Here is a 21,374-nt window from a genome sequence, read left to right as displayed (position 1 = left end):
TCTGATCGATTAATTGATACTTTAAACAGTGAATTAACGAAGTTACTCCATTGGATAAGAGAGAACAAACTGTCAATAAATTTGCAAAAAACCAAATGTATGCTGTTCAGTAATTCGCTGGAAAATTTACCGAGAAATGTTTTTCTGGAAGACACGGTCATAGAAGAAGTATCTTCCATCAAGTTTTTAGGATTGATTCTGGAAAATAAACTTACCGGGGGATTGCATATTGATTCTGTATGTCGTGTTATTTCAAGGAATATAGGTATTATAAAGAAAGTTAAATTTCATCTTCATCTTCCCCAAAATGTACTTTTTATGTTATATTCTACTTTGATACTACCTTACTTAAACTATGGGATACTCGCATGGGGAAACATTTTTTCTACTTACACAGAAAGAATATTATTATTACAGAAAAAAAAAATGAATGAATGTCATTTGCCTTTGATTAGTACGGTTTTTGCAAAATCTTTATTCTCCTTTTCTGGACCAAAATTCTTGAATTCTCTTGATAATAATATAAAAGAAGCTTTAAGTTTTAATGCATTTTCTTTAAAGTTAAAGAATTATTTAAAAACTTCGTATGCAGCATAATGATTCATTCTTTTTTTTTTTAACTTTTGATTTTTAAAACTGTTGTTGTTCGGTAATCTCACTACTCTTTGTTTATCAGTGAGCCCGAGCTTCTGTGCCTCCAGTGCCCTGGTTATGACCCATCGTTTCCCTCTCCTCTCCCCCCCCCCCCCCCCCCTGTCCACCTCGGACTTATACCTTCCTCACTATCTTTCTATCCTCTCATCAATCGTTCCTTACAAGAGAGCCGCCTTGTGTTTGTCAATGAGCATTGGTATGTGTGCATGTATGTGTGTATTACTCTGTCTTTTTTTTTTTTTTTTATACTACCGCTTAGGGAAATTGTTGTTGTTGTTGTTGTTTTGCTACTATATGTTTTTTTTTTTTTCTGTATGAGGGGACTGCATTCTACAAGCTTTGCTTTTTAGCAGTCCCCTCCATTTCCAGCAATATTGTTTATGTATTTACCACAGTGACATAACAGTTATTTTTTGTATCTCTGTTGATAATTTACCTGTATCTTTTTTACAATGTTATTTCTGTTCATCGCATTGTGGTACTGATTTTCTGATATCTGTGTATACGAATGTTTCATTGTACTTCCAATTGTTTTGTTTGTTGGAAATGAAATAAATCAACTTGAACTTGAACTTGAAACTATGAGAACGAATAATGAATAAATGAAACAACAAACACATAGACATATGTTCAATTTTCTTTATTCTTTCTTTGTATAGTTCTACACATGTGACATCACAAGCAACAGTAGTCTATTCATCCAGCCGTGACTGAGCCGAAACTTCAAAAATTCGTAACTTTTGAACGGATTGCCCGATTTTCCTCAAACTCTCACTGATGTGTTCTACTAATATTACTGCGTTCACATTTTTTTTTTCATTTACTTTTTACTTTTTTTTCTTTTTTTCATATTGTTCGCTTCGCTTGCCTTTATTAAAATACATTCATTTAGAATTTGTTTGTACGTACGTTTAGTGTTTGTTTTTGTGTAAGGTCAAGCGGGCATACCCCAAAAATTTGAAGAGAGAAATTCCCCCAACCCCACACAAATAAGAACTTTACAGTAATTCGTGATGTAAGCCTAGAGAATCGATAGAAAGTAAGAGAAAATTAGTTATGATTCTTGTTTTCTAGGACAGTGACTGATATACACACCCACCCCAAACACGCATGGGAACTTTACAGTAGTATTTATGATGTAAGCATATAGTGGAACGAAAGAAAATAAGAGATGTGTAGAGAAGGATACTTGTTTTCTGTTGACAATGACTAATAAAGCTCCTCCAAAAAGACATCGAGAATAATGTTGGCACTGTCAGTTCAGGAGAATGTGTAGAATTTAATTTAATGAAGTTCCTGTTATATTACAGAGAAGGGCCTAGAATTCTTCACATCGATCCACTATGGCACAGTTCCAATCTAAACATGGCAACACATAGATTCAACCATTAATAGTAAAAGCCTCGTCTCGCTGGAAGCACTGTTGATACCGATGCACTTGGCCCCTATTCCAAAAGAAGAAGACGAAAGCAGCAGCAGCAGCAGCAGAAGAAGAAGAAGAAGAAGAAGAAGAAGAAGAAGAAGAAGATGAAGAAAAAGAATTAGAAGATGAAGGAGGAGGAGGAGGAGGAGGAGGAGAGGGAGAAGGAGAAGGAGAAGAAGAAGAAGAAGAAGAAGAAGAAGAAGAAGAAGAAGAAGAAGAAGAAGAAGAAGAAGAAGAAGAAGCAGAAGAAGAAGAAGAAGAAGAAGGAGGAGGAGAAGGAGAGAAGAACAAGTTCCAATCATGCAGCAATGTTGAAGTTGCGACAACCACGGTAACAGGGCATAAACCAACCAGCAAAGGGCATTTACAATGTTTAAATTACGAGCAGTGCAAGGTACGCAACTTGCAATTAATGACAATTTTCTCACGTTTCCAAGACTGACTTTACAGCATCGGCAGCACGATTAAAAAAAAAAAAGAAAATCACAACAGCCACGCAGAAAGTAACAGTCAGGGATGATATTACCCGGTTGGTGCCGGACTAGTTATGCTTCATATTAATTTTTTTTTTTCGTTCTGGCGGTCCTTTTTGCAATGAAACTTTTTTGTTTTTCCATAATCTTTTATTGATTCCATATTCAACACAATTTCATGATAAATCGAATCACATGTATTACAGAATACACGATTCAACAAAACACAATTATAATGAAATCAAACCAAGCTGTACTTTCAGCAGAAACAGTGCATTCGTAAAGAGTATACAATGCACCAAAAAAACCAAAACAACAACATACACTGCTTATTTACTTTCATTAAAATCAAATGGAGCTGTCCTTTTAGCATGACAGTGCATTCATAAGAAAAAAAGTATTTATATTAAATGGAGCTGTACTTTCAGCATGACAGTGCTTCATAAGAAAAAAAAATATTTAACACATCAATATACACCCAAATAAAATCGATATACAACCAAATGAAATCGATATTCCCTTTCATCACCCCCTCCCCCTCCCCCTCCCCCTCCCCCCCCCCCTCTCCCAACTACCCTTCCCCTCCCTTCCCCCTTCCCCGTGGACATCTGGCTCCGGGTCCTTCCATACTTATTTTCAAATTTTCCCATTTACTGAAATGAATGGTTAAAGTTCCCCTCATTGATGCTAATTTCTTTTCCTCAAATCTATCCTCTAAGATCTTATTTTTTATTTCATTATACGTAGGCGGCTTTCCATATTCTCTACTTTTAAAAATCAAATATTTAACCAAAATTAAAATATGATTTAACAACTGGTGTTTTCCCCTATTATCCTCCTTCCACCCGAACAGAATTTCTTCCCAAGTACAATTTTTAAATCAACATCCCCTATCATTCTTTCACATAAATTTCACATGCTCACAGGTGTAAAATAAATGTTTGTATGTTTCTTCTTCTTTTTCACAAAAAGAGCATAAATTACTTGCAGTAAAACCAAACCTGAAAAGATGGTGATTTGTATAAACAATACCATGCACCAGTTTAAACTGAAACTCTCTTAATCAGCTATTTAGTGTACATTGTCTTGGCCTTAAAAATATATTTTGTATCTCCTTAACAGAAAACCCATAATTTTGATTAATTCTATCAAAAATCAATACTACACTTTTTTTCCCCTAAGAAATTGCAAATACATCTGTTTTGATCTTAAATTGCTTATATCAATTGTTTTCCCTCCTATAATAAAATCAGTTTCCAAAATATGTTGTTCTTTTTCTTTCATATTTCTCCTCCAACCCATCGGTATATTTTCATAAATACATCTTAACAAAAAAATGTCTTTAACTCCTAAACCTAAATCTCTAAAATATCTATCACATTTCAATTCATAAACTGCATGATGGTATCGATCCATGAAAGAGAGAGAGAGAGAGAGAGAGAGAGGGAGAGGGAGGGAGAGAGATTGAGGGAGGGAGAGAAATATATATAATTATATTTATCCTTATACCTATTGTGGTGTCCATACGTTTGTATGACTAAGGGGTTTGGTACGACAATTTTCTCCCTCTGTTCCACGTTCCTCAAGCATTTCCGTTCATATGTAATGATTTGACATTGGGACATACCATCCATAATATCATTATTGCTCTCCTTGATATGCGGAATGCTATCCGCAATACCGACGTTGTTGCGCAAACCGAACGGATATAGCGCTAGCGCAAGCGTTATCCGAGATCTTTAAATATCCATAGCAACATAAAGCGTCGGCATTTAAACTGCAGTAACCGGCGTTCTCATGAGTCATATCGAGCATTTTGGAGACAAGAGTTTACGTCCAACACCCGACACCTCCCTGATTATTGTGTGTGGTATAAGCTTCTGCCCTGATTACTCATCACTGTGCACCTGTTCGCAGTCCACAGTTTAAATACAGCTGTCACCACACCGTTGTCGCAAATAATCAATTAATTATGCAAATACTTCATCTGCGAGAATAGCGTCCGTTGGAAACGAAGAGAAGGGGTGTGGATCACGAAGTAAAACGGGTATGAGCGTGTCGTAAATGCAACTGATTTGACGAGTCTGCACATTTTTGAACATCAGCAATGTGTTGATGCTGCGAAAGCTTTACTTTCTGAAGCAAAGTGGGATTATTTACAGATGAAATCATGTCTTTCATACACGACTTTACATGCTCAGTCCCACGCATGTCTTTTAAACGTGGGCTTCTATTGGGCATTTCATTGCTTCTGATTTTGTCAACCCGTTCGTCGACAGTGGCCCAGACCGTCAACGTTGCTCTGAACAAACCCATCGCAGCAAACATAACGTGTGGAAGTCCTGCTGAAACGTTTCTAGCCCACACAGAGAACAGTAAGTCCCCGCAAGAGCGGATCGATTCTACTTGTGATGCCAATGTGTCGGCTCTAGCTCATCCTCCGCGGTACATGGTGGACTTGGACCCTACGACTGGAGAGAGCTATACATGGTGGCAAAGCACATCCAGAGTCAGGTTGAGTGAAGCAGGATTCAGCAGTCCAGATTCTGAAATAATACTTGACTTGCAAGAGGTAAATATCAGGGTAGTTTATGTTCATTAACTTGTAAAAACTTGCTTATGACAGTGTGCAATACAGTTAGTCGTAATTTCAAGTGTTATGTTATACAAAACAGAACAAGAATGAGAAACCCGCAAATTCAAAAAGGGTGTACAAGAAAAAAAATTCGAAAACACTTCCATATGATCCCCCACTAATTTTGCCATACAATACTCTACACTACCCTACTCTTGCAATAGCTGATGCACGGATGAATGCAGGGTTACACTACTGTCTACAGGCACACATATTTTGAAAGTGATGTGGGGTATGATGTGGACAGCGTACCAGTACATCCATGCGTAAGCTAACAAAGGTAGGGTACTGTAGAGTGGTAGGTCTATGGCAAAATAAGTGTGTGTGCGTGGGAGGGGGGGGGGGGGGATATAGAAATCTTTCCAAATATAACAAATTTGTAGTTTTCCATGAAATGGTACCAGTAAGGATGATACGCTTCACATTGAGAGTTTAGCCCCATAGAGGCAGATGTGTTGCGTCCGCAGCTAGCACATCTTGGGTTATTGTAAGCAAAGATTAACAGTAATGAAAGGATAAAAAGTTGCTCACACCTTGTAATGCCAAAGCCTGTGTGAAAAAAGAGTGAATATCTCAGTTCAGGAATAAAATTTTGTTCCCCTCTTGCTCCATCCAATTACAATAATAGATAAGAATTAATTTTCATATTGATCGATTTTAATGTTGTGAAAACTTTGCATGCTATTAAACTTTCAGTCATTTTGAAACATTCTTTTTGTCAAAGGTACACTCTGTGGAGTCCATCACCATCCAGATGGGCGACTCTGTCCGGCCTGGCCAGGTGGGCGTTGAGAAATCCGAGGATGGTCAGACGTACATCCAGTGGCTCTACCAAGTCTCAAGCCTGGGAGAGTGCACCTCTCTGTTTAATGTGCCACCTGTAACAGCTGTCATAGACTCCACCACTGTCCTGTGCACCACATTCCTGTTCAGCGAGCAGCCACGGAATGAAATGGTGAGGAAAAGAAAAGATAACTAAGATAGAATCATCAAGAATCTATGACGGGCCCACAAGAGACTGTTTACCACTTTCTGTATACAGTCAAACCTGTCATAGCAACCATCTGTTAATAGTGGTCAACTGCTTGTAGTGGCAGTCTGCTTCATGTGGTCATTAGAGCCTCTCCCAGAGAGATATTATGTATCAAAGACCTTGAATATGGCAGCCACATGTCTTTGTGGCTTGTCTCCCATGGGCAATTAGTTATACAATGTATTTTGCTGTGCATAGTGGTGGGAAGATTCTGTAAAACTTCTATTCTTCCTGCTAAAATCTAGCAGAATTTCATTAGTGTGAGATGAAATAGACCTATGTTCCATTTTGACCACTGGATTTTTTAGTAGCAATAATGTACTTCATTGAATAGAATGAAGAGAATTTCAGATGGTAATTTGCTCAATTTGTAAAGAGCTTAATTTTTATCTCTTTCAGTACATTGATATTGAAATGTCATCTAATAGTTGCAGTTTTAATTGTTTTGATGACATACTGCATTCAATCTTTCTCCTCATGCTCAGATCATGTTCAGCTGGTCCACTCCGAATGCATATCAGGATTGGCAGCGTGCTCGCTTCATCAAGATCAATTTTTTCAATATGCCGAGGAGCTTTGGTTTCTTCTCGGATGAATTTGTGAGTACAATTCCTCTCCCAGTGATAGTTGATACAGGTTGTTATTTATTATAGAGTGGGTTGGCTTTCCATTGTTGCAAAGTCTGTAGAGGTTAGTTTATTCTGTGCCATGTATTATCAGTTTTTACCCACACAAAATCAGTTTACATTGAGAGAATGACCATGTAACCAATTTCTTTTAGGAAAATCCTTTATTGTATCTAAAGTCAATGCTCTTGGTGATTAAAGGTCCAGTTTACCTTTGGGAGCAGTGATTTCAAAAATTTTCAAGATATCATATTTGATGCATATGTGTAGGTCTGTTGTATCATAAAACATCCTACCATATGAAATATTTGCAATAAGACCTAAAATATAAGGAGATATCAGGGTTTTTCTCAATAAACCGTAACTGTATACGATTTAGTCTGGAAAATTTTTTAGTATAACTATTGTTCACATTTTGTGTATTTAACAACACTTAACATCGATTATACGGATTCAAATTTTGACAGTGGTTGTTTCTATCCCTAACTCACATTTTAGAACTATTCTATAGCACTAATGCTTTCATCTGCAAATGGTAAATTATGCCTTTAAGAACAGGGATGTCTTTAGTCGTTGATGAATGCTTTAGCATGTACAATGTGTCCACTGGTTGTGAGTTGAGACTATCATCTTTATGCTACTGTTTTAAAAAGAGACATAGGTATCTACATACCTATGGATGCATTAATTATTTTGATTGATAAGTGTACTACCCAAGATAGAACCAGTTTTGTGCTCAAATTGATCATACATCTGCAGGTGGCTAAAACCAGGTTGAAAGCTTGACAAAGAGAGAAACTGAGATTCAGTGAGACTTTTTAAAGTGCAGCTTGCTTGACTTTGATCAATTTGTACATATTTGTAGTGGTTGTTTTGGTTTTGAACTGACAAATGTTTTGTTCCCTTCTGTACAGCACCACTACACAGTGCGTAATCTGGAGGTGATGGCACCGTGTGAATGCAACGACCACAACATTGGATGCACCCTGCAACCTTTGACCTCCAACCCAGATCTGGAGACCTACCAGTGTGTGTGCGGGGACAACACGCAGGGTCAGACGTGCAACGAATGCCTTCCGTTCTATAACCAGTTGTCGTACCAACCAGGCACTAATGGCTTCGTCTGTGAACGTAAGACTTTTTTATTTCTTCCCTTTTTCTATGATATGTCATGTGTTTCTATGATATATGGTAACTTTTCAATACATTCAGGCATACATTAGATAAGAATTTATAATAAATGGCTTTAGAAAATGATATCAAAATAATCGAGGATGGAAGATTTGGAGGGAATTTAAACAGGGCATTATTATGTGTAAATTATGATTTTCCTTTTGCTATGTTTTGTATTTGCAGAATGTAACTGCTTCAATCACAGTGAAGTCTGTGTTTATGATGAGGCTGTTGCAGCATCTGGCAGCAGTTTGAACGTCAACGGAGACTTTGTTGGTGGGGGCGTGTGCCAGGACTGTCAGAATTTCACAGCAGGTAACAGCAAGTCTGTTTAGTCTTATGAAGAAGTGAAATGTCTTCTGCATTGCACTGTGAGAGGAACACTAATCCTTAGGATGTGATGTGATTTTCTGATCATTAGATCATTTAGTAGAATAAAACATATGTTATGTAGTGTATACTTCTGATTTGTGAGTCGAAAGTTGTGACATACTGGATAGTAGTATTTTATTTCATAACATGTTTTTTTTTTTTAATACTTTCATTGAGTATCTATGCTTGACGCAGAGTGGCCCCTGGGTTTTGTGACGATCATCATCTCTGAAAGTGAAGTTTCACAGAGTTGGTAAAATCTGCACTTCTAGGTGTATCTGTTAAAATTCCAATAATTTTGCCTAGATCTTGGTGGCATAAATGGTTTGTGCTGTGATGAGGTGTCGTCTTTTTGTTTCAAAGAATAAAGGAATGGTATTTGATTATTTTCTCTCACTGCTGTGAATTTATCTCTCTGGATAGGCATCAACTGCCAGCTGTGCTTGCAGTTTTACTTCCGACCGCTCACCAAGTCCCAGTCTGATGAAGATGCCTGCCAGCCATGTAATTGCTTCCTTGCCGGCACCAGGGAGGACGCCCTCACGGGGCTGGTTAAGGGAGAGTGTGTGATGAACGATGATGTACCAAATCCAGCAGGAATGGTACGGCATCTGAAAAACTGCTATCTCTCTTTCCAGATTAGAACATTAGTTTGGACATATATTGTATGTGTATGCACTGTTTGTGTACTAGTTAATGGAAGAAGATGTAATCAGAGTTGTCCTACAACTGTTGATATCCACAATTTCATTAGCAATTGAACTCTATCATCATTATGGGATTTTCAGGTGATAGATGAGATTTGCCAGACAGCAAAATGCTTTATCATATATGAGACGCTGATCTACAGTGTTGCATTTCGTACATTCACAATGACACATGTAGTATTGAGTCTTGATAATTTGTGAAGCACCTTGAGACTTACATGTATGGATATGATGACTAGGGGGGAACATAGAGAATGTTATGAAACATTTGAAGTGCTATAGAGTGAGGCTGTAATCCTAAGGACTTTTAACCACATGCAATTATTTGTGATTTATGCAGGCTCCTGGTGACTGCTACTGTAAGGTCAACGTGCAGGGGTCAAAGTGCGACGAGTGCAGAGATGGCTTCTATGACCTGACTGATGCCAACACCAATGGATGCCTTGGTAAGTCTCTGTCCACGTAACAGTCGGGTTTTCATTTCAAACTGCAGGTGGTGGAAGAATAAGAAATAAGCAATTATGATATTGTGTGGTTCAGTCTGATTTGCTGTTGAATTTGTGCATTCATTAACTATAATGATGAAAAGTAGATGATACAGCTGTTGACTCTGATGTAGTGGCTGTCTTTAGTAGTTCTTACCGTTCTTACTTCACTTCTCAGGATGAAACTGTTCATATTAGGCTGACATGTATGAGAACTGAACTCCAACTTCATTGGGGCTCAAAAGAGGGAAGTAAATTTGTTCCTTGGGATTATCTCTGTCATTTGTGGCTGACATCCTAGGGGTAAAGTAAGAATGAACAAGACATTATCACTAGCATAGTGTTATAGTGTTACATTATGGCCATGGTGTGAATAATATAATGTGTGTGACTTACATTGTAAATTCAGACTTCAGGCATCATTAATTTTTCTTTTTCCAGCTCTGGTTTAAGCCCTATAACTGGTAAAAGTGTTCAGGATATTCATAAACCATATAAGCTGTGCTTGAATCTCACTTACTCTTATCTTCATAATTTACAGCATTGGTGGCATACTGGTGTTTCTTGGCTTGTTAAGAGCTTGTTTTGTTATGTTATTTTTGATGTCTTCAATATGACATCCATTTTGTCATTTTTTTTGTGTGTGTGTATATGACTGCATAGATTAGAAAACATCTTCATACATACAAGACTCCAGGTCGGGTGTATGTGCATGCCCTATTCATTGGTCTCTTTTGAGTTCATCTAATTTATCTCCTTGTGATGTTTTTTTCCTATTCAGGATGTGATTGCTTCCTCGATGGTACCATGAACGGTTCCAACATTTGCAGGAAGGACCCCTCTGGTCAGTGTCCGTGCAAGGCCAGCGTAGGGGGACGCCGATGTGACGTTTGCCTGGATGGCTACCACAGCCTGACTGCGGAGAACGAAAATGGCTGTTCGGCCTGTGCTTGTGACGTTGGTGGGGCGGAGAGTCCAGTGTGCAACAAAGCCAGCGGGGAGTGCTCCTGTAGACCATTGGTCATTGGTCAGCAGTGTGATGGGTGAGTGACCCTGACCTCATCAAAGCCATTGCTTCAGTTCACTCTTGACCATACCATTGATTTTTGAAGCTGATCCACCGTGTGAAATGTTTAGCGCACTTGTATATTAAAGAACAGATGCAGTGACATTGTTCTATTCTTAGATGTATTCAAATTTTGCGATGTTATAATAAAGGGAAGTGAGAGATTTGCTGTTTCTAGATGAATTCTACAAGCTCTTATAAACCAAGAAACATCAGTATACCACAAATGCCCTAAATTACTAAGATGAGAGTAAGTGATGTTATGAGATATTTCATATCTTAATTTGGAAACTTACAATAGCATACAAGATTATCTATCTTTGTTTGTGGTCATTTTTTTTTCTTTAATACATGGAAGGGATATTAAAGCAGAGAGAACGAATATTGCTTTCCAGCTCATGCATGTATCAGTAACCATTCTGACTAGAGCAGCTGCTTCATATCTGTTATAGATATACAGCATCTGTCACACCACAGTGTTCAATATGACATGTCATTCACTGCCATTGGTGTCCTCAAGAAGCTGTTCAGTTGTACGCAAACACGGCCAATCAAGTTCGCATAGTCTTTCAAGGTCATGCACATAATTGATAAAATCATTGCTACTTCCTAATATTCTGATCATTTTCCGGTTTTCTCTTAATATCATGTTTTTTTTTTTTTTCCAGAGTGGCACAAGATGCATTCTATCCCACCCTGCACTCCATCAGCTCTGAGTTTGAGACCTCTGACAGTCCCTTCTGGAGACGGGATGTTGATGACTACTTCGGCATCGGCTATGTGGAACTCTCTGGCATGGTAAGAGTTTGAGAGTGAGGAGACCTGATGTGATGCATTATATTGTCAGGGATGTTTGTTGTAGATCAAGCTACAACAATATGTCTTATAAACAGTTAATATCATCATGAAGGTGTATGTAGCAGAAGTATGAACAGTACTTGTGTCTGACTTTATGCATTAAATCATTATAATTACAAATTGTCAGTAAGTTTTTTTCTTTTTCTGAAAGAAGTTGTTTTTATCTCACTAAAAAATTAGTATCTTATGAAAATCAAGAGAGTGAAAAAGTTTGGCAAGCTGTTTGACGGTATTTTGTGAACTCTGTAAGAAGGAATCACCTTTCGCTTTTCTAAGGACCATGGGTAGTAGTAATCTAATGCATTAATAGTAAAACTGCAAAGCAGTTCGTTTTGTTTTGAGAAAACAGAATGTACTGATTACATTGATTGGAGAAAAAGGTACCACACAGCTAACTTCACGGTCACCATTGACTGATGTCATTATTTTCAAGTGCACACAGAAGGCTGGTTAGGTGACTGACTGACAGCTGTGCCAAGAAATACTCTAAACTTCTGTTCTGCTTTGTTTTCATCAATTTTCCACTAATCAAGAGAATACAAGCTGTAGACAGCGTCACATATGCACCTTTCTTTTACACAGTTTCTTAGTAAAACTTGCATTGACAGTGGGATAACAAGTTTTGAGCATATCATTTAAATGTTTCTGAAATTCCTCCATCATATTAGGGCCATAGTGTGTTGTGAATCTTTGATTTATTTCAATCCAATTTTGTCTGTCTGCAGATGAATGCAAGTACCATCCTGTCTGTACCCCCCTCTCAACTGAGTGGTGGGTTCCACATCGTGCTCAGGGCAATTACAGAAGGTGCCACCACTGTGAGCGTCACCATTAGACCTGAGGGGGGTGAGCAGCAGGCAGAAGTTCAGAGGGGCACCGCCGATTTACCCATCTGCCTGGAGGAATGGTGCTACGATGGAGTGGCCGACAATGTTGACCCCCTTTTGGAAGACAGATTTCAGCTGGACCCGGGAGACTGGGAAATCACAGTCGGTGTAAATACACAAGGAGGTGGCAGAGTGTTGCTTGTAAGTAACTTTGTCATTGTTTCTCACGTGTAGTAAAGAAATTACAGTCGCTTGGTCTTTGACAAGAAATCATTTTTTTTTTTTTCATAACCAAAATTAGTGTTAGGTATTTATGAACTATGGCCAAAAAAATGCTGTGATCTACGTGTATGTCTTTCAGTTTTTTAACTGTGGCCTGCCACCTGGGTAATGTTGGATCACTTTATTTGCCATATCAAAGACAGGCATGTAAATTGATGTATTTTCAGTCAAGTTTAGCTGGTAACCTCATGAATACTAATGTTGCTGCACAAATGAACAATGAACTTCTTGAACAACCATTTCAAATTGACAAGTGAAAGACTAAGCTTCTGTGGTACCCCAGTGTAGTTTTCATCTTTAATGCCATATGATACTCTATGTCAGCACCAGGAATTGAGGCTTTAGTCAGTCAAGAGGGTGTGCATGGTTTTATATAAGTCACTGCTAGCATTATTGATTCAGCTTGCATTCAAATTCGTCTGCGTGACCAACATTTGCAGCTGTTGCAGCAAGGTAAACAAATCCCCTCCCCCAACTGCTGTTTCCATGGCAACTGCAATCAATGCAGTATTGGTATGGAGGCAGACAGTGTGTACAGTGCGTGCAGCGGGCAAATTAAGAGAGCTTTCTTTATGTGCCTGTCTTGTGTCATGCCAGCTGATATGACAGGAGATTTTGTCAATATGTACTCCTCGTCTAAAGTAAGCAACTTGTGAAAGTGATCCATTTCTCTGCACAGAGAGTCAGAATTTTGTCACCCTAGCAAATGTGAAGAAAGCCATTGATTTTTCTGTCACAGAAGTTCTGAAAGAGTCACAATGCATTCACATATGAGATTTATGGATTTAGATTTGTGTATACAGGACTGTCTTGCAGAGTCTTTTTCAGTGTTTGAGACATTTTCCCAGCCATGAATTTTACATTACTGTGAGACGTGGCTTCTTCTTGGGCATTTGAATAATGGGGAATTACTGGTAAACCTAGGGACCCTTTCACATCCAACAGCTCAACCCCTATTTGTTACAAATTAGCAAATCATCAGTTGTTATGTCAATATCAAATACAATGTAAGGGTGTCTGTCAAAGCCAGCAAAAGAATTCTTTCTGTGTGAGAAATCAGCCATTAGATGATTGGCCCGTGATCAATCATGTTTCATCCTAGATTTATGATATCAGGGCCCTGTTTCATAAAGCTGTTCGTAAAGTTACGATCGAACAACTTACGAGCGACTGGTGATCAGTTCTGATGTGCTATACTTATCAGAATTTCCATAATTCACCACAAGAACTGATCACCAGTCGCTCGTAAGTCGTTCGTAAGTTTACGAACAGCTTTATGAAACGCCCCCCTGGTCATTAAAGAGATTATTGCATTGACAGTGCTGCTCTGTTCACTGAATTGCCCAAAGAAAGGGTGCTGATTAAATCATAGCCCAAAGGTAGAAAATCTAAATAAAGATATGAGTTAAATACCTCAATTTGGTGTCAGAAAATTTGCAAGGATTAGGATTAACACTCTTGTTTTCATCAGTTTCAGCCCTTTTGGCGATCTTCCTCATGTAGTGTTGTCAAACAGTGGACTATTCATATGATTTTATATGATAAGAATCTGATCAAAGCTATTTCCATTTTGGCATTGTAATTTCAGGACCAGGTAGTTGCTGTCCCCACTGAATACAGTAATTCAACTCCATTACTGGGGCTACAGAGGGCTGCAAATTTCACAGATGTATGTAATGTACAGACTAATGACATGAGGTAAGTAGTTAGGTCATGTATTATTTGTTTTATTCTATATTTCTCGTTATTATTATTATTTTTTTTTTCAGTTTTCTTAGTTGTCCTAGTTTACCTATCATCCATCTAGAGAAATCTTGTTAGTAACTGTAAGTAGCTATGATTAAAGGCATTGTTTCACTTTTGGGCCCTGAAAAAAAAATAGAGAGTTGCTAAATTTGTATCAAAAACTATTTTGTTTTTGTAGAAAAGTTATATCTGAAATGAAAATGTCTGTAATCTTTTCATATTTTTATCAAGCTAATATGACTTGTTCAGACAGAAAGGGTGGAAAAAAAAAAATCACCCAACTTTCTCTACATATATTGTGTGCCATTGGAAGATATTTGCAATTACGCATTTGTATTCATAACAACTTGGTAATATGTACGAACATCTATGCTGTCAAACACATCTGCATTTTGTGTAGTGGTAGTTGAACTTAGTCATTGGTAACTCTCAATAAAGAAAGGAAAATCTCATATTAGTGTGTATCTGTATACAACAATCCAGACTGGGCACGTCGGACGAAGCCCTGTGCCTTGGCAGTGTCTTTTCATTGACCACCTTCTACTTTGATGGAGCCATGTCATGTGACTGTGACATCACGGGAAGCGTGGGCATGACATGCGACGCCTACGGGGGCCAGTGTGACTGCAAGAACGGCGTCGGGGGGCGCACCTGCGACTTTTGTCTGCCGGAGTACTTCTCTTTCAGAGCTACGGGATGTACTCGTGAGTAGCTCCATAGCAGGACCTCACACTTTCATATGTTTTATTTTCCTAAGATAAGGATAAAGATTTCTTAAGCATAAGATAAAAGATAAATGATCATGATTAATGACCTCCATCTTTCATTCTTTAGTGATACATGTGGAGATGATATGATCTACGGTCAATGTCTTCCGTACATACAGTGTATGTAATGAAAGCATCTGCATTGGAAGTTGTACAGAATTGTGTACTGTAGTGGTTTTTTGACGAGCCCACCGGAGGTGCGGGGAGACTAAGGGATCGCCTGAAAAACATTAATTTCTTCTAAGCGAATGGGCAAGACACATTGTGGCACTTGCCTTGTGTGAGTAGATACCACGAAGCGGAAGTGGGAAAAGTTGTTTGAAGGCATAGCAGTTCCAGGGATGTCCTTATTGTATATAGATGTTCATTGCATTCAAGAATTAAAAAAAAAAAAATTCTCTTAACATTACTGGAACAATCAATGATAGACAAAGATGTCTCATAATTTTGTGAAAAAAAAAAACAAGTCACTGGCCTTGAATGAAAAGTGCTCAAAAAGTGTGTATTTATTCAGTATGCATTACCTGCCCTTCCCACTGACAGCTTGTGACTGCTTTGGTGATGACAAAGTGTGCGATGTGACCACTGGTCAGTGCATGTGTCCACCCAACACTGCCGGACGTCGATGCGACCGATGTGTGACCTTCACCTGGGGGCTGAACAGTACGACGGGATGTCAGGTAATGCATCATCACTCATCAAATTGCAGGAACTCCATTGTATATCAATATATATGTTTAGTTTCAATGAGATCATAGTTGAGTAAATCTGTACCATTCAAGTTTCTGCTCTACAGTGCACTCCCGTTATAACAAACACGGTTATAACAAATTCCAGTTACAACGAAGTAAAAATTCAGGCCGCAACATTATTCGCTCTTTGTTTTTTATTGTTTATTTATTCGGTTATAACGAAATTTCAGTAAAATGAAAAAAAAACTGCCGGTCGCGAGGACTTCATTATAACGGGAGTCCAGTGTACTATCATGCAGTATCAAAATAAATCAAATCAAAATCAGTTGAACAAAATCTATGGAACAGTTAATGAAAGCCAGATAGTGCTGGCCCTGTCATGCAAACATGTATAGAATTACAGTCTTTGAAAATGAAATGATGGCATAATGCTGGTCAAACCCTATTTAAATCATCTAGGAGGTACTTTTTCAAGATGAAAAAACAAAAATATGTAGCCAGAATATGTCAAACAAATTGTTGTGTTTTGCTTTTGTCATATGCAAACAGCCATGTGACTGTAATCCCACTGGATCGGTCAGTCTGCAGTGCGACCAGACCACCGGTCAGTGCCAGTGCCAGCCGGGCGTTGGTGGCCGTGACTGCTCCCGCTGTCTGGACGGCTTCAAGGAGCTGACCACGGAGGGCTGTGCCCGCTGCGACTGCGACGTGGACGGCAGCCTGAGCTTGGTGTGCGATCCCGTCACAGGTCAATGCCCATGCAAGGTGAGCCTTAACACTCTCAGTGGTCCAGCATCGCTGGGGCGACAAGACCTAGTATCTACAAAATGTCAAATATTCAGTAGAGCAAAAAGAAAAAACAAAAAAACAAAAAAACATGGTTGCCAAAGCACTGTATAAAAAATGGGATAGCCTTTCCTTTGACATGCCATGGTAGCTTCATTTTTGGGGTAAGACAGCTAGGATTTGGACAGGACATCACTTAACTGATTATCTGACCATTAATCAAAAAAAAAAAAAAAACATTTTTGCCAAATTTGAGATACAAAGTTTTGTCATCCCAGTGAGGCTATGTTTCTTGCCTCTGAACTAAATCACAATCAAATGTAGCCCTGTTTGTATGAAAAGAAAATAATGTGCTTTGAGCAGGACTTAGAGTACTTAGCCTTGACAATTTCTGTATGTGTGTGTGATATGGACCATGTTGGAATTATATTTATTGACATCCCCGGCAGCTAACAACCTACAAATGGTATGTTTATCATTTGTATCAGGTGATATGTATTGCTGCAAAAATGGCTGGCAGTGTGCAATATGGTGGTGGTCTTCTTCAACAAACATTACAGGAAAATTGCAACGATGAATCCTTGTGAAAGATGTGCATGACAGTCAATGTATCAAAAGTTATACAATTTGTCTTCCTTGTCGCTTGTGAGCTGTACATCTCTCTGATACAAGAAAAAAAATATCCGTATGTTTCTCTCTATGAAACATTAGCAAATTTATATGACCCATTTTGTGTAGTATGTGTCAATTTCTCTCAGAAGAGATGTCTGCATACATCAAATAAATGATACAGACCTGGGGAAATAAAAAAAAAAACACACCTTACCAAAATTGAAAAAAAAAAAAAATCCAATGCTCTTATATTTCCGCTCTATGCAGAACAACACAGAGGGCCTACTTTGCGACACCTGTATGGCAGGTACATTCTACAACAATGAGGGACACCCCCAGGGCTGTCTGGATTGTGTGTGTATGGGGATCACCAGTCAGTGTGACAGCACACAGTGGAGGAGTGTGCAGGTAAACACTCAAACAGATTCTCTTGATGTCGTCAGTGGTAAAACCAATGCTCATCCTTGTTCAGACCAGCTAGAAAAGGAGAACAAAACAGACTTGTTTAAAGAGAATATTTATAGTGATTAAGTCAGTAATGATAGTGATTTCTTTTTATTATTTGAGAAGTACCATGATGTGAAGTTACAAAATGGCTATCTTTATCTTTCTGAATGAAGTAATGTCATCCAAGGACTAGGTGCATTTGTGGTAAATGTGATGAAATTAGGAGGGATATGAATGTGTGACTGGTGGCATGCTATGTGTAAATTCATCACAAGCTTCTGAAAAATGTTTTATAAATTTCCTTTGGGTCTGTGTGACTCTTGTATTTATTAATCTCTACAGATGTCCTTCTGCATTTTGGGCATTGTGTGTGATTTTACAAGGGAGCCATGCTGTCTTCAATATGGGTTAAAATAACATAAAAGTCTGACGTTTGAATTTTCTTCATTTGTTAGACCGAAACTGCTGATCTGTAATATAACAAACATGTTTGTTAAATTATGGATCAGCAGTTGTGATCTTACAAATTTCATTTGTTAGAGGGAGACAAACTGAAGAAAATTCGAACCTCAACCTTCATCCCTCTACTGAATATTCTCTTGCATTAACATTAAAGTCTGTTTTAATTTTTGAAGCTCCAGTAGTATCAAATCTAGCCTGTCATTTGAATTTCAGCATAGAGTTTCTAGACTGACAAGTGCCATATTTGACCTCTGACCTTTCAGTGCATGTTTTATTGGTTTTCTGCACTCTTTGTGTTCCATGTATGTATCCAGTATGTGGTACCAACCAATGAAGCAGCGGTAGATATGTGGGAAGTGTTCATCACCACCAGCACTCTGGAGCCCCTCCCTAACGTCACGGCAACCACCATTGATGATACGGAGTACGTGTCTGTGGTCCTGGATGCTGGCATTCAGGGAATGTGGAGACTTCCTCCCTCGGACTTTTCCGGAAACCTTCTGGCGATCTACAACCAGCTCTTGACATTTGACCTTGTGTATTACTACGATGCATCTGGGACCTCGGCTGGTGCAGTAGCTTTGGAGGCCATGGTTACTATTCAGGTAAGTTTCCAGCTATTTGGACTACAGTGTATAGCATTTCAAGTTTCAAGTTTCAAGTTTATTTCATATTTCCATTTCTCAGTGATGGGATTACAAAATGATTGACAATAAAACAAAAGTACAAAACATATACAACCATATCTTATGTTTGAAGAAAAAAAAAAGACAAACAAACATTACACACAAATATAAATGGTCATTTTCATCTGAGGATATCACAAATAAATGTCAGAAATATGATGGGGCCTACATAAAAGCAAAGCATTTGTATGTAAGTCTGTGATTTCCTGAGCATGAAATTATAGCACTTGGTTGTATGGTAGCTGCATCATTTACATTCTGTAGCCAACTTTTCATTATATCTGATATATCATTCTTTATCATTTCTTGAAAACTGACAAAATACAGACAAACACTACTGCCTTCAAACTCATTTTCAACTATGAAATGATATACCTATAAATCTTTGCAAGCAGAAATATATTTGTTCATCATGTCTATACCTTACCATGGGTTAATTTGTAACTTATACTGTGTTTAGGTCCTGTTACTTCAGTGATGGAGTATTATTTGTGATGGTACAATAATACAAATCACAAATGAGTTTATGTTATCAAACCCAAGGAACTGCATGCTATTTTAAAAGTGGCATACATGAAAAGAATGTTTTACTACTGTTAACCTTTTGAACAGTTTAATCTTTAATATTACTTTTATTTAGTGAAAATTATGTGATGGATGGAGTTTATATGTCTTTCTTGTTTCTGTAAAGAATGAAAGTATTCTGTAAAATCAAATTCAGTAGGCTTATGTACCTGCAGTTACAGTCAAACCAGGGAGGTGTAAGAAAAGGAGAGACAACTCGTTCGTAATTCATGCAAACACATGTTTGGTTTCAAAGCGTTACAATGGGATGTCTATCATTCCACTATATGCTTTGAAGTCATGCTCTGCACCGCTCTAGTTGCGAGGCGAAGTTCGGAGACGAGGAACACATTTCACCTTTCGTTGAATTACAAGCTTTATTCCCCTGTAAAATTTTAAATGAAATACTTGAATTGATTAAGAGTAATTTGGGAAAGAATTCAATATTATAAACAAGTATTTCTAGTTTCTTCGTAGTGCGCAAATCGAAATGAAATGAAAATTAGGCGATCTTAAAAACCTGATATTTTTCTATAATGCGCACATTTCCGCATGTTAGTTTCTATCCTTTAATCTGGGATATTTTGATCTTTCAAATAAAGTACTCCGCTAAAGCATGCTCCAGCGTGCTTTTAAACTATTTGCTGTTAAAATTGTCAGTTTTACACTGCATTTTGATTCGCTGCTCCAATTCAAGGTACACAAATTCATTGTTGCCATCACATTGAAAGAGAGAGAGCGAAATGCAGTAGGGGCAAGTATTCTAGATGTGAGAGCGCTAGTCCCGATTATTGATGCTCTCTTTTGTCAAAGCACCTGATTTCCACCTGCAGTTAAGCGCATAGCTTCTCGGCGGTGCCGCGCATCCTTCAAAGGAGAGCAGGAGTTGTCTCTCCTTTTCTTACACCTCCCTGGTCAAACTATTGGTCTATTTCTAATAGCTATTGCATGGTATATCAATTTTTTATTTCTGCTTATCAGGATGGTCCCTCTTTTCAATAATTTTCCTTTGACAGCATTGTCATCTTGCATCATAAACAGTTAAGGTGACTGAATATGCTTAACACCCATTGAAGTGTTAATGACATTGTTTGGTTAGTTTAACAAAATTTGCACATATATTTACTCTCATGCGTGTTTTTTGCGAAAGCATGTTTAATGTTAAATTTTCAATATTAAATTTACTGGAATTTTTCCCCCTTTATATTTCTAGAGTGGAAGTGAAGCGCTTGTGTACTCCTTAGGAACACTGGAGCCAGGTGATCAATCGCCCAAGTTGGTGAAAGTCAGCGAGCGGTCTGGATGGGTTGTCCAGGCGACTGGTCAAGCGCCCACCAGAGCGGAGTTCTTGACCATCCTCACCGATGTTACCAGCATCTTTGTGACAGCATCGCTCAGTACTGTGGGTCATGTCACAAGGTACAGGCATTTAAAAGTGTTCCATCTTTGGAAACAAACTCTGTAGAATCACATTTTGTATATTACGAAACTATTACCTCCTGTAACACAAGTGCACTGTTTCTTGCATCTTAGGTTGGAATTGCTAAGTTTTCTCTTGAAAAGTGATATCACTTGTGGTTCTTGATCACAATTTCAAACACTTGTGAAAATTTCATCGTGCAAAATATGACACTAGCGAAAATGAATAGGGTATACAGTATTTCAATTTATGAATCCAAGGTTTGACAGGCTGCTTGTTTCATGCATTTATCTTATTATGTTTTGTTTAGTAATTAAGTGGTCATCAATGTTTAGTAAAAAACAACAACAAAAAACAACAATAATAGTTTTAAACTGTCTCATTTACTTACAAGTGGCAGAATTATGCACCTTGTGTTTTATGAATGGTTACAGGGAAGAAGAGGAGGCAGGTCTGTTTATAAGAACTACTTTTCCTCCTGCGGGTTGTTTAATCACTTCTGAACATGATCATATTTTGGAAAGATGACAAAGCCTTTGAATAATAAAGTCAATATAATATTTGTTGTTGTCTTCCTT

General features: G+C 38.1%; 1 protein-coding gene across 1 annotated transcript in view; it reads left to right on the top strand.

Annotated features, from left to right (window-relative positions):
- Positions 1 to 4,589: 4,589 nt before the first annotated feature.
- LOC140230748 (laminin subunit alpha-1-like) overlaps positions 4,590 to 21,374 on the top strand; it is a 55,309-nt gene continuing 38,524 nt past the window's right edge. The window contains exons 1-17 of the mRNA XM_072310885.1: positions 4,590 to 5,122; positions 5,910 to 6,140; positions 6,704 to 6,817; positions 7,759 to 7,975; positions 8,201 to 8,332; positions 8,813 to 8,991; positions 9,437 to 9,542; positions 10,363 to 10,624; positions 11,316 to 11,445; positions 12,231 to 12,533; positions 14,203 to 14,312; positions 14,844 to 15,064; positions 15,671 to 15,807; positions 16,369 to 16,584; positions 17,485 to 17,625; positions 18,441 to 18,731; positions 20,590 to 20,795. Of these exons, the coding sequence (XP_072166986.1) occupies positions 4,721 to 5,122; positions 5,910 to 6,140; positions 6,704 to 6,817; positions 7,759 to 7,975; positions 8,201 to 8,332; positions 8,813 to 8,991; positions 9,437 to 9,542; positions 10,363 to 10,624; positions 11,316 to 11,445; positions 12,231 to 12,533; positions 14,203 to 14,312; positions 14,844 to 15,064; positions 15,671 to 15,807; positions 16,369 to 16,584; positions 17,485 to 17,625; positions 18,441 to 18,731; positions 20,590 to 20,795 (3,398 nt within the window). The 5' untranslated portion in view covers positions 4,590 to 4,720. The remainder of the gene's footprint in view (positions 5,123 to 5,909; positions 6,141 to 6,703; positions 6,818 to 7,758; positions 7,976 to 8,200; positions 8,333 to 8,812; positions 8,992 to 9,436; positions 9,543 to 10,362; positions 10,625 to 11,315; positions 11,446 to 12,230; positions 12,534 to 14,202; positions 14,313 to 14,843; positions 15,065 to 15,670; positions 15,808 to 16,368; positions 16,585 to 17,484; positions 17,626 to 18,440; positions 18,732 to 20,589; positions 20,796 to 21,374) is intronic.

Source organism: Diadema setosum, chromosome 7 (assembly GCF_964275005.1).
Source record: "Diadema setosum chromosome 7, eeDiaSeto1, whole genome shotgun sequence".
NCBI lineage: Eukaryota > Metazoa > Echinodermata > Echinoidea > Diadematoida > Diadematidae > Diadema > Diadema setosum.
The sequence above is the reverse complement of the archived record's forward strand: the minus strand, read 5'-3'. Positions and strand labels throughout refer to the sequence as shown.